Source organism: Mytilus galloprovincialis, chromosome 1 (genome assembly GCF_965363235.1).
Source record: "Mytilus galloprovincialis chromosome 1, xbMytGall1.hap1.1, whole genome shotgun sequence".
Classification (NCBI taxonomy): domain Eukaryota; kingdom Metazoa; phylum Mollusca; class Bivalvia; order Mytilida; family Mytilidae; genus Mytilus; species Mytilus galloprovincialis.
The window spans coordinates 8,255,948-8,269,452 of record NC_134838.1 but is presented as its reverse complement, the minus strand read 5'-3'; the positions used below and the strand labels follow the sequence as shown (position 1 = coordinate 8,269,452).

Below are 13,505 nucleotides of genomic sequence, written 5' to 3'. Positions count from 1 at the left end.
CTTCTTAGGTCTTTACAGATCATCACTTAACACCTAATACATGTATAGTCCTACATTTGACTTCTAAAGTCTTTACAGATCATCACTTAAGACCTAATACATGTATAGTCCTACATTTGACTTCTAAGGTCTTTACAGATCATCACTTAACACCTAATACATGTATAGTCCTACATTTGACTTCTAAAGTCTTTACAGATCATCACTTAACACCTAATACATGTATAGTCCTACATTTGACTTCTTAGGTCTATACTGATCATCACTTAACACCTAATACATGTAAAGTCCTACATTTGACTTCTTAGGTCTATACTGATCATCACTTAACACCTAATACATGTATAGTCCTACATTTGACTTCTTAGGTCTTTACAGATCATCACTTAACACCTAATACATGTATAGTCCTACATTTGACTTCTAAGGTCTATACAGATCATCACTTAACACCTAATACATGTATAGTCCTACATTTGACTTCTAAGGTCTATACTGATCATCACTTAAGACCTAATACATGTAAAGTCCTACATTTGACTTCTTAGGTCTTTACAGATCATCACTTAACACCTAATACATGTATAGTCCTACATTTGACTTCTTAGGTCTTTACAGATCATCACTTAAGACCTAATACATGTATAGTCCTACATTTGACTTCTAAGGTCTTTACAGATCATCACTTAACACCTAATACATGTATAGTCCTACATTTGACTTCTAAGGTCTTTACAGATCATCACTTAAGACCTAATACATGTATAGTCCTACATTTGACTTCTTAGGTCTTTACAGATCATCACTTAAGACCTAATACATGTATAGTCCTACATTTGACTTCTTAGGTCTTTACAGATCATCACTTAAGACCTAATACATGTAAAGTCCTACATTTGACTTCTAAGGTCTTTACAGATCATCACTTAAGACCTAATACATGTAAAGTCCTACATTTGACTTCTAAGGTCTTTACAGATCATCACTTAAGACCTAATACATGTATAGTCCTACATTTGACTTCTTAGGTCTTTACAGATCATCACTTAAGACCTAATACATGTAAAGTCCTACATTTGACTTCTAAGGTCTTTACAGATCATCACTTAAGACCTAGTACATGTATAGTCCTACATTTGACTTCTTAGGTCTTTACAGATCATCACTTAAGACCTAGTACATCTATAGTCCTACATTTGACTTCTTAAGTCTTTACTGATCATCACTTAAGACCTAATACATCTATAGTCCTACATTTGACTTCTTAGGTCTTTACAGATCATCACTTAACACCTAATACATGTATAGTCCTACATTTGACTTCTAAGGTCTTTACAGATCATCACTTAAGACCTAATACATGTATAGTCCTTTCAATTATTCTTTAAATACTAGTACTTACTCAAGACCAATTACTCCGTGCAATTTTACTTTTTTGACTTCGCCATAAGTATATCCAAACAGACTGATAGTAATCTCAAGCTTCTCAATGACTATGATCATCTTACGGTTACAGGGATCCAGTTTTAACTGTGTGTTAACATTCCTATTGATCCTTGGAAAGCTGCTACAACAAGTGACACCAGTACAAGAGCTGTACAGATGACATATGGTTCCAGATTGCAGCACTGGTAATTCTACATATTCTTCACATGCTGCAGATGGAAAAAACAGAATTCAATTTATTTAAAACTGACTGATGTATACAACCAAGATATCATCTTATAAAACAGTTCATGAGTGAATGCACGGACAGGACTGGAAACGCCATTTTTCAAAATTTCAAGAACCATAACTCCAGAACCGTAAAAGTCAAAATCGTCATTATTGTACTTGACCTCCATTATTTTGTCAGTAACAACATATTAAAATTTTAAAAGCTTAAAAATTTGGTTGAACGGTTCATGAGTAAATGCACGGACAACATTTGGCTCCCGCACGGTCGCCCAACCAACCGCATTATTACCTCTGTTCCATCCTTTATCATTGGGATAGTATGGTATAACAGTTTGGTCACATTACCATAATGTGATTAACACAGACTGTATTCTTACCTCTGTTCCATCCTTGATCATTGGGATAATATGGTATGACAGTTTGATCACATGACAATCATGTGATTAACACAGACTGTACTCTTACCTCTGTTCCATCCTTGATCATTGGGATAATATGGTATAACAGTTTGATCACAAGCATCGTCCATCATGTATGGTGCGAGAGCTGTATCGTGCAGCAATTGGGCAATAGTGTGGACATCCAGGGGTACTGTGTTTGTAGGTACACTCCTCTCATCTAAGTATTCATTCAGATTGAACCCTGAAAACAGATACAGATTTTAAGTATATGTTGTGAACTTTACAAAAAACATTATTTCCTTTTTTGTGTAGAAAATAAAAAGTGCATGAAAAATATCTATGAATAAATGTTTTTTGGGAGGCAAGCTGTGAATCTATTGCTATGGACAAAAAAATACAAATTATTTAGTCACTACTGTGGATTCATATTATTTGTGGGATACCAATTATTTATGTGGATTCATTATCATTTGTGGGATACCAATTTACATGGATTCATTATCATTTGTGGGATACCAATTTACGTGGATTCATTATCATTTGTGGGATATCAATTTACGTGGATTCATTATCATTTGTGGGATACCAATTTACGTGGATTCATTATCATTTGTAGGATACCAATTTACGTGGATTCATTATCATTTGTGGGATATCAATTTACGTGGATTCATTATCATTTGTGGGATACCAATTTACGTGGATTCATTATCATTTGTGGGATACCAATTTACGTGGATTCATTATCATTTGTGGGATACCAATTTACGTGGATTCATTATCATTTGTGGGATACCAATTTACGTGGATTCATTATCATTTGTGGGATACCAATTTACGTGGATTCATTATTATTTGTGGGATACCAATTTACGTGGATTCATTATCATTTGTAGGATATCAATTTACGTGGATTCATTATCATTTGTGGGATACCAATTTACATGGATTCATTATCATTTGAAGGATACCAATTTACATGGATTCATTATCATTTGTGGGATACCACTTTACTTGAATTCATTATTATTTGTGGGATAACGATTTACATGGATTACATGGGTAAGCGTGAACCAAAAAGTTTAAATTTTCAATGAAGCTTTAATTTTTTATAGGCTATTATGCAGACTTATTCCAAACCATGAAAATAAATGAATCCACAGTAACAATATTTGTATGAGAATTACATACCAGGAATGACAAACTGTGAATCATAGTCACATTCTGCTTTAGGTAATCTGTGATCCTGGAATACATTGGTCAACACTTCACACGCCCCTCCTGATTCTAGACATACTGACATATTCATAGTAACAACATATACTTTATCTGCAGTCAGATCATCTACCACAAAACTGGAATTAGAAACAAATAAGATGTGGATTGGGTGTACACCCAGATTCTTGGTCATAAAATCCTTAATCAGCACTCACAGTACAAAATTTTGTCCTCGAAACACCAAATCCAGTATTTAGATTGGTTAAATTTGGAGGCTGAGAACAATGATCCTACTCAAAATTTTGATAACTGCAAGACCAGATAAAAATGTAGAAGTTCTATCATAACATAAATTCTAAGTGGAAAAAAAATTCTGTAATATTATTTCCACTGGAACAAATATTCCAGTATTTGTTCCTTATGGAATAAAGATTATAGAATATCTGTTCCAACAGAAACAGATATTATGGCATAGTTTATAACAGGGTTTCCAGTGGAACTTCTGTTAGGAGGAACAAACATACGTTGCCAATGCAACTATGACATCAACCAAAGGTGTTGCATCTATTTTGAAATATCCCTGAATCTCTACTAAACTTAGTAGGATTAATCTAAGGATAAACTCATAATAATTCCCAAAGGCTGGAATGTCAATTCCTAAACATTTTAGATTTTATTGAAGCATGCTCTTTTGTGCTTAAGATTATTTTCTCAAAACTGCTCCCTATATTTGACACAATGAGAACAAAAAGACTTTTACTTCCAATACTTACTCTAGATTAAAAACTTCATTCATGGCATAATGTTGCACTGTACCAAAGCTAAAGTCGATGAGTGTATAGTCTAAATCAATACCCTCCAGGCCTATATATATTTTGTAGTTACAGGGATCCAGTCTTACATATCCGTTGAAAGTCAGTCCGAGGCTTGTAGAATCCAAACAACAATCGAAAGCTGTACATGATGAGTCAAGTTGACATGTGGTATCACTACCCAAAGGTAATAAAGAACCAACAGGATCAGCACAATCTAAAAAAAAAGAAGAGAATTTGCTTGTGTCATATAGTTTAGAGCTTGCCCCTTTATGTAGTTGCTTGACAATCATCTGTATGCTATAAGGTCAATTTAGGATGTGTGTTTTTGTTGACCTTTTGTTGTCACATTGACATTGATAGGTTTTGATAACAAATAAAAATTTCTAAAATTTTGCAATGGCTACATACCATAAAAAATGTATGGCTTCTATCACTACAATAAAAATTCATCCAAGGATCAGTACAAATATTATTTTCATTCTTATACAATTAAATATTTCAAGGTTTATTACTGATAATTGAAACCATACATTTTTTTGTTACATTATTTACAGAGTATTTGTTCTGTATTAAAAAATTATAGTTTAACATTTCTTTTTAAAATTGCTTTAAACATCCTCCGGTTTTCTCAGTTAATTGCAGATTGATTCAGATTAATACTATCACTCACCATTCTTCCAATTGTTTCCATCAGCTCCATCGTAAGGAGCTGCAGTCCTAACACATGGGTTCCTCTTCATGTACTGTGAAATACCAGTCAAGCGTAGAATATCTGACACATGATGATCGTCCAGGGTAGTAATACCATTGTTAGTCTTATACTGATTCAGTGAAAAGTCTGAAAAGAAAACAGAATTCTATTTAAAAGTCAATTAAAGAAACTGTCACCAGGCTACAATACCTGTGTTTCCAGTTATTCTATTTAACTGTTTCTCCCATTTTCATTAATATTACTTCTGCAACCACTTTTTAAAGTAAATGAGCTTCCATTATTTGATTAAGTAAATTATTTCAAAATGCAAAGTTTGGTCACATTTCTTTGATGGGAATTTTACGTTAAAATCATTAGTGACAGACAGACATCAATTACTTATACCTTTTTTGTCAATCTCATTGAATTCATTTCAGCGATAAAAGGAATTTATGAGACTGACATTAAGACTTCGTTTTCTTTTCTTTCCTAACAATTTTCTGAAAAACCTACCATTTTGTAGGAACTTTTTGTCCCAATCACACACTTTCTTTGGTAGTCTGACTTTATCAAAGATATTGTAAACAGTTCCACATGGCTGGTTAGCTTCCCAACACAGACTCAGTTTCATAGAAATCAGGAATGCAGGCTCAGCGTGCAAGTCATGGAGAACAAAACTAAAATAAAATTATTTATTTATAAAAGAAAGCCGGAAAGTAATGCCTTCCAAAAAATAACCTTCATAAATACAAATCATAACAAAACAAAGGATTTGGTTGTGTATGGTACAAACTTTTTACCCAAGATATATCTTTGATAGCTCGGGGATGCATATTATACAAAACTGTAGAAGGTTTTTATTTTTTTATCATTTTCATTTTTTTATAAATCATTACTGTGGCTTATAATTTTACATGCAATATATAAAACACAAAGGAAGCTAACATAATTCTTACATTCTAAATCTTTCATAATTGTCATAGTTTGATGGACATTTCTAATAATCATTCATAAGGTACTAATTGTCATGATTAATATTTACCACAAGTTAAATTATCAACAAAGTACTAATTTTTATGGATTATATTTGTTCTTTAAACCACAAAATATAAATCATTATTTTAATTTTTCCTCAGTTAAACAAACCCTTAAAATGAATGGTATATAACTTTTAGAATGATTAAATCACCTCATTTTAAAAATTCCATTTAGGTCAACATGAGTCCATTCTCCCCATTGATATTCTTTGAGTGTTCTTTCGTATTGCTGACGTTCAATTCCAACTTTCAACATGTAGTCACATTGCTCTAGTCTCATATAGAATTCAAATGTTTTACTGATGAATGGTACGTCTAATGCACAACTCAATCCCCGACAGGTGTTCTCTAGATTACAGGAGATCACAGACTGGTCCATTTGAAGGAGAGTTACAGGGGCCTCAGTACACTCTGAAAGTTAATGTTAACATTGATAGATTGGTGGTTGAAGTGAAATATAACATTTTCTTATTTCTAAATATAAGCATCAGTAGATATAACAACCTCTCTCTCTAGTCTTTTTATTTTGGCTTAGGTATATTTTTTTTTTAATTATTCTCGTAATTTATTTTTAACTAACTTTCCTATCCTTACTATCAAGTCTGGTATTTTTTTCTTCTTATTTTTTCTTTTTTCTTTTTCTTTATCGTCCAATAATACCCCAAACCAATCCACTTAGGGTATGGAGACAATTTTTTCAAACTCAAATAAATTCTGTGATATATAAAATTGTAGTTGGTTGTACAATAATCTTCTCATAGCCTAACCCCACCAGGATACCCAAAATCCCATATATGTTTACTCTAATCTTCCTCTTAAACATTTCCAAATAAGAGTATTTTTTTACAGCACTAACTCAGTCAGTTCTATTTTTTAAAGTGGTACAATTTTTGTTTTAAACATCTACCTGAACTCCAACCAAGATAGGCCGAGGCATAAGTTCCAAAAGGATCATCTCTGGATACCATAGGACTGAGTAAATATTTTCCTATCTCAGATGCCTCCATCAGGGAAGACACTGCAGAGGAATCCAGGTTAGACCCTGGTGTCAAAGAATTGTCTAAATACCACTGAGTAAGGGACCAACCTGAAAGATTAAGGTACATTTGTATTAAATATTCTTCTGCAATGTCCTTGAAAAAAAAATCTGATATTATAAATAACTATTTAGTTATTTTCACATTTAAATTATTATTTTTATATATAACATCAAATGATAGTTCTGATTAAAGTTTGGATTTTCAATTCTAAATGGTCATCTTTCAAAGATGAATTTTTAATGTTTGGACATGGTCAATATTTCAAACATATTCATAAGGCAATAGAAGAATTGTTTCATACTTGGATTTGGATATCCTCTAAACCATGGACACACCATAATTGGCAATTTCGTATTCAGAACTATGGTATTTTGCAGGTCACATGGTGTAGGGTCATTGAAACAAATCTTGACTTTCATATCCACAAGATAGACCATTTCACCAACCAAATCTGTTATTTTGTACCTGTTAAGAAAATAATGGAGAATAAAGTCTTTTTTTCTAGTTTCATATTCATATTTAAAGAGTTAAAATATGTAAAATGCAAATATAATTACATATCTATATTAAAGATGAAAAATATGCAAAGCAGTCTTATAAAACATTCAAAAGCCTACATATCAATGAAAGAGTGTAGAACTCATTGATAACTTTTCTATTTAAGCTTACCGTTAACTACGATTAACTATCAATCAATAGCTTACTACATATCCAAAATAAACTGCCAATATAAAAAACATAATTTTATTATACAAGAAGAATTTTACATTCAAAAAATATTTGAGTTAGCCATAACTGAAAGAAAGAACAAATGTACTCACTCAATTTCAATTACTCTGTCAATATGGAAATACTGTGTCGTCTCAAATGTGAAGGTGTAGAGTGAAAAGTCAAACTGGTACTTTTCTATACCAATGTCAAGTTTCTGTGTACAGGGATCCAGTTTGAGGAAGACATTGAAGTTTCTATCAACAGTTGTAGAATGTAGACAGCATGATATACCAGTACAGGTATCATATAAGTGACATACACTATTACTTCCTAGATTTGGTAGATCCACTGTTGATGTACAACCTAAAATATATATAAAATTTTTTTACTTAGTTTAACATAGATGTGAAAATAAGTTGATGGCGAGATACAAAATTTTCATTTTTGTTCTCTACATTTGGAATCCTTCTGCGAAACACATTTAAGTTATAAACCTAGACTGAGTCCTTTTACCGGTCATTTCTCTTCTCTTTGTTAATCAAATGCATCGATTTATTAATTTTAATTCTTTCAATTTTTATGCAACACATGGCATAGTAAAGAATTTTTTAACATGTCTTTTTTGTTTTAAAATTCTATTAAATTGAGTCTGTTGATTTCAAGCAATGTGTGCTAAAGCCTGAAAAGTAGCTGGATTTTATTACAATAAAAGCCTCAGTTCAACCATTAAACATATGAAACGAAGACATTCATTTTTGTTTGATTCATATTTTCCACTCCATGTAAGCTGTAAATAGACAATCAATTAAACCAAAATTTAGGATGGAAAGTATTTATTTACAAACTTTTTTTTATTCAAATTTTAAATCTAAAAATTAAGTGTCAAACTTAGTCTTTGTAACTTTGTAATGCAAGAAATATGTTTAGTTGACCTACATAACTAAACTCCTTTCAGTTTACTTTAATTACCTGCGTCTTTTGTCCAGCCGTTAGTTGGAGATATATAGAGAGGATCTGACATCTGACACTGCTGTGTTGGTGTGTTCAGCAAACTGGCTACTCCCATGTACTCTAGGAGCTGTGAGGATACTAACGAGTTCAAAGGTGTACTTGTGGAATATCCTTGTCCAGTCAGGTAGGAATTCAAATTGAACCCTAAATAAAATTCAAATACATATGTTTGATATAACCAGTTTTAGAATTAATGTTAAATATATTTAACTGAATTAACCCTTTCCAACATTAATAACAACAGCATTAAAGCTCAGTTTTAGTTCTTAGGTGGTACCCAACACTTTAACTAAAATTAATTTGGCTCGTTTAATTTTCTTGAAATTTCAATAAAGTATTTACTTTGACCCTTTGACAAAAATATAAAAATTCTAAAAAATTTGAACCAACCGTTTTATCAGAAAAATTACACTGGTTATATAACAGTTTGACAAACACTTATTTTGATCATCGAGAAGCTTATTATTCCCTTAACAACACAACGTAATTAAAACGTTTAGCTGATTTTACAGAGTTATCTCCCTGTAGTGTTAGGTACCACCTTAATTGCCTATTTTGTCAGGAATGTGGAGCAGTGATTATGCACTTATTTCATTATCATTTTGTCTAAGTATCAAAATAACCAAAAAAATCTGGTGTTTTCAAAAAGTAACATTATATCAATGACTTGCTTTTTTAAAGTTTCCCTTGCATATTTAAGCTTGAGTTGCTTTTTATAAAGGCTAAGCCTGAAAAGAACTTGTACTGTGTCAGGTATTCTACAATTCATTACAGACCTGGAATAGCATATCCTCCAGTCCAGTCACAAGGTTGCTTAGGAATCTTTGCACCATCAAATACAGTAAAAGAATAACGGCAATCTCCAACTGTTTCAAAACATATACTGATCGTCATGTATAACAAGTAAACTTTCTCAGCGGTCAACTCTTCTGCTTTGTACCTAGAATATAAAATATTAAAGAACCTTAGTGAGCACGCTCACATACCCCACGTCCCCACATTGTCATTGGAGAAATAAAATATGTGTAAGAAAAAAAAATTGTATAAGAAAAAAAAATTGAATCATAATTTTCTGTTGATATGCACATCTAGGTAGTATGTCCTTGTTATCTGAAAAGGTTTCATGAAATTATGTTGTGTGGTTTGAGAGGAGTGTGCTAAACAGCTTTATGGCAATGACTTTACATTTGACTTTATGTTGGTAGCACCTAAATCCGTTGTACAAATGCCAAAGAACATTCAATTATTTATCATTTATCTTTTGACACTCACAAAACAAACTTGCACACAAAATCTTGTCTAACTTCAAACATTTCAATGTCTCTCTGCTGCTAAAAGATGAGGTATAATTTCCAACTGCAAAAAACAAATTCATTAAAAATACATTTTTTTTTTTAAATTGTCTCATTTCCTACATTTGACTGAATAAAATATTTGTTTTATGTATATCATCACTAAAAAACTTACTGTAGTCTGAGTAGATTGCCTAATGTGACCGTCTGCCAACTGCCTTGTGTAAACTCCAGCAATGTAACATTGATATTTCTTTTCTCCAGTCCAATACTGACAGAGTAGCTACATGGATCCACCAAGACAAAGGCTTCCAACTTTCTCCCGAGATAACCAATGTCAGAACAGCACTGGGCACCAGTACAGTAACTTGGTAACCTGCACCGTGTATAGGCTGGTAACTGTGGTAGTGTTATAAGTTCTCCACAGGCTGTAAAGTTGAAAATATACTTACAAATTAATATGTTGATGATGATGAATTGATAATTAACATTATGTGACATATAGTACATGCATATTAGACCCATGTAAATCGGTTATGAATATGAACCCTACTTTGAACTAGATTGACATGCTGGATCAAATTTTTAAAGTGCTAGTTGACAAGGCTTATATTCCTTAATTCTGTGTGCTAGCTTATAATATAACCATTTTAATTGTTTGGATTGACTTGGCCTTATGAACCCACCATCTTCCCAACTTCTATTAGCACACCCACAAGAAACCAAAGAGGCAGTTACAATATTAATATTGAAATGAGATCTCCGTGTATTTGGATATTTGGTTGTACACCAAACTTTTTTTTATTACTCTTGAGTACAGTATGTGTTAGATTTAGTCATTTCTTATATGGATATAAGGTCTGTCAATTAACTTTTTGTTTTCAAACATGTGGTCTCTAATTACTGCAACTGTTGCTTTTCAAGTCTTCAATATTTCTGTCAAAAGATAATTACAATTTGTAGCTGAAATATTTCTTGTTGCTGATTACAAAACTCCATGTTTAGGTATGACAAGAGGTTACTGATTACAAAACTCCATGTTTAGGTATGACAAGAGGTTACTTTCAGGATTAAAAAGCCTTACCTGTTGAATCCCATCCATTGGCTAGAGCTCCAGAAAAGCTTGACAATTCACACTGAGGGTCTTTTTGAAAACCTGCTATTCCTAATTCTTCCATCAGTAAGTCAACGGCCCAACTTGGTAGCTGATTGACATTTGTGTCAACATCCAACTCACTCATGTAAGACACCAATGAGAAATCTGGAAAATTCATCAATAAATCAGTATAAGTACTACAATTTAGATTTAGATATATGTATATAAATATTCAAACATGTTTTAAGTCTTATCTTTTACCAACAGAAAAATATTTGAAATTATTTCAAGGTCTCCAGCTTCTTGAATGAAGTAGCCTTATAAAAGAAGGAAATGAATGACTTTTTGTCAAGTACAAAACTGTAAGAATCATCAAAAATTCTCTCAAGTTCTCCTTATTTGATATTTCTAAAACTATTCCAGGAAAACTTGTATGAGGGGGTTAGACAACACTTTCTTTATACCCAACCACCAACAATTTTATTTTTTTTTTGGTAACAGAATTATATTAATGTGTCCACCCAAACACCTGCAGAAAAAAAATATCATGGTTTCCAAACCTCCCAGGAATAGCTTAAGCCCAACCTTGAAAGTTTTGTTTTTTTTACCTAAATCACATTTTTTTTTCAAAGTACTCACCAGGAATGGCATATGGCTGGCTGTAGTTACATGAAGATTTGGGTAACTTGATATCAGTCAGTACTGTGTGTTGTACTGCACATGGACCAGCAGCAGCATAGCATACTTCAATGTCCATATTAACTACAAACACTCTCTCACTCTGGTAGTTCACTACTTTGTATCTAAAGAACAGTGAAAAAAAGACGTGAAAATTGCAAGCTTTTAGAGGATGGAAGGAAAAATGGACCTGGTAATATTATATGCCCCGTCATTGAGTGAATGGACAAATAAAAAAAACACCCTTTTTTTTTAATTTTTTGTTTTTTTTGTTCAGATTTTCAAATGCTCTCAATATCCCTTTCAGTAAGTATGCATGGATAATTTTTTTGTTATTAATTGCCCTTTTTACTAGAAATTTGAGCAATCAAAATTAATAAAGTTGTAGGTAATTAAAAATAATTTCAATGTGTCTGAAAGTGGGGTTGGAAGTACCATTTCATTATCATTAATTGAAATACACCTAAAAAAATTCAAAATGACAGTTTTACAAAAAAAACTTTTTTTTAAAAGTTGAAATGAAAATAAATTCAATGTAAATATAGTTCTTACTTAATATTAACAAGTCCTCCAAAAGAGAAAGAATCCTCTTGTGCATACTGGAAACTATACATGGATATAGTTCTGTTGAAATTCTCCACACCAACTGTGAACTCCTTACTACACACATCAAGGTCAGCATAAACTCTGAAGGTCGTATCTAACTTGGCAATGTCAACACAGCAGTCGATTTTAGTACAGCTGTCACCAAGGTTACATACAATACCAGAACCAGGCAGTGTAGTGAGTGTTGGTGCATTCTGACATCCTGTCGGAAAAATGCATATATAATTACAGAAAGTAATTCTGAGGTCATTCTTGGAGACCAAAGCAGGTTACCAGTAATAATTTTCAAACTATGCAAACAACAAGAAAAATCTTAACACAAAAATAAGAAAAGTTCAATAATGACAATCTTCTAATGAAATCCCATCAAGTATTGTACATGTTTACTGATGTAGGTAGAATTGTGAACAAACAATGCATGCACTACTAATACGAACAATATACATTTGTCCATCATTTTTTATTTAGAAAGTGAGTGTGTTGAAATATTTCTCACTTTATTACTTGAACTAATAGTCTAGTTTTCAAAGTTGACTGGTTTACAAGATGCAGAAGACGTCAAACACTGGCTAGTTTTATATTTAGAAGCGAGTGTGTTGGTATATTTCTCACCTGAACTAACAGCCCAACCCTCAGAGTTGACAGGTGTATAAGGTGCAGAAGATGCCACACAGTGGCTAGGCTGTATATAATCTCACCTGAACTAACAGCCCAACCCTCAGAGCTGACAGGTGTACAAGGTGTAGAAGATGCCACACAGTGGCTAGGCTGTATATAATCTCACCTGAACTAACAGCCCAACCCTCAGAGTTGACAGGTGTATAAAGTGCAGAAGATGCCACACAGTGGCTAGGCTGTATATAATCTCACCTGAACTAACAGCCCAACCCTCAGAGTTGACAGGTGTATAAGGTGCAGAAGATGCCACACAGTGGCTAGGCTGTATATAATCTCACCTGAACTAACAGCCCAACCCTCAGAGTTGACAGGTGTATAAGGTGCAGAAGATGCCACACAGTGGCTAGGCTGTATATAATCTCACCTGAACTAACAGCCCAACCCTCAGAGTTGACAAGTGTATAAGGTGCAGAGGATGCCACACACTGACTAGGCTGTATATAATCTCACCTGAACTAACAGCCCAACCCTCAGAGTTGACAGGTGTATAAGGTGCAGAAGATGCCACACAGTGGCTAGGCTGTAAATAATATCACCTGAACTAACAGCCCAAC

The 13,505-nt window shown here is 32.9% G+C and overlaps 1 protein-coding gene across 1 annotated transcript in view; it reads right to left on the bottom strand.

Annotated features, from left to right (window-relative positions):
- Positions 1 to 12,960, bottom strand: part of LOC143061777 (uncharacterized) — a 41,473-nt gene extending 28,513 nt beyond the window's left edge. The window contains exons 1-17 of the mRNA XM_076233776.1: positions 12,886 to 12,960; positions 12,220 to 12,475; positions 11,629 to 11,792; positions 10,978 to 11,154; positions 10,069 to 10,321; positions 9,378 to 9,541; positions 8,560 to 8,745; positions 7,701 to 7,953; positions 7,181 to 7,344; positions 6,747 to 6,926; positions 5,992 to 6,250; positions 5,316 to 5,479; positions 4,782 to 4,949; positions 4,070 to 4,325; positions 3,270 to 3,433; positions 2,143 to 2,319; positions 1,403 to 1,655 (exon numbers count right to left, since the gene is read on the bottom strand). Coding sequence (XP_076089891.1) covers positions 1,403 to 1,655; positions 2,143 to 2,319; positions 3,270 to 3,433; positions 4,070 to 4,325; positions 4,782 to 4,949; positions 5,316 to 5,479; positions 5,992 to 6,250; positions 6,747 to 6,926; positions 7,181 to 7,344; positions 7,701 to 7,953; positions 8,560 to 8,745; positions 9,378 to 9,541; positions 10,069 to 10,321; positions 10,978 to 11,154; positions 11,629 to 11,792; positions 12,220 to 12,281 — 3,044 coding nt within the window. The 5' untranslated portion in view covers positions 12,282 to 12,475; positions 12,886 to 12,960. The remainder of the gene's footprint in view (positions 1 to 1,402; positions 1,656 to 2,142; positions 2,320 to 3,269; positions 3,434 to 4,069; positions 4,326 to 4,781; positions 4,950 to 5,315; positions 5,480 to 5,991; positions 6,251 to 6,746; positions 6,927 to 7,180; positions 7,345 to 7,700; positions 7,954 to 8,559; positions 8,746 to 9,377; positions 9,542 to 10,068; positions 10,322 to 10,977; positions 11,155 to 11,628; positions 11,793 to 12,219; positions 12,476 to 12,885) is intronic.
- Between the last annotated feature and the right edge of the window lie 545 nt (positions 12,961 to 13,505).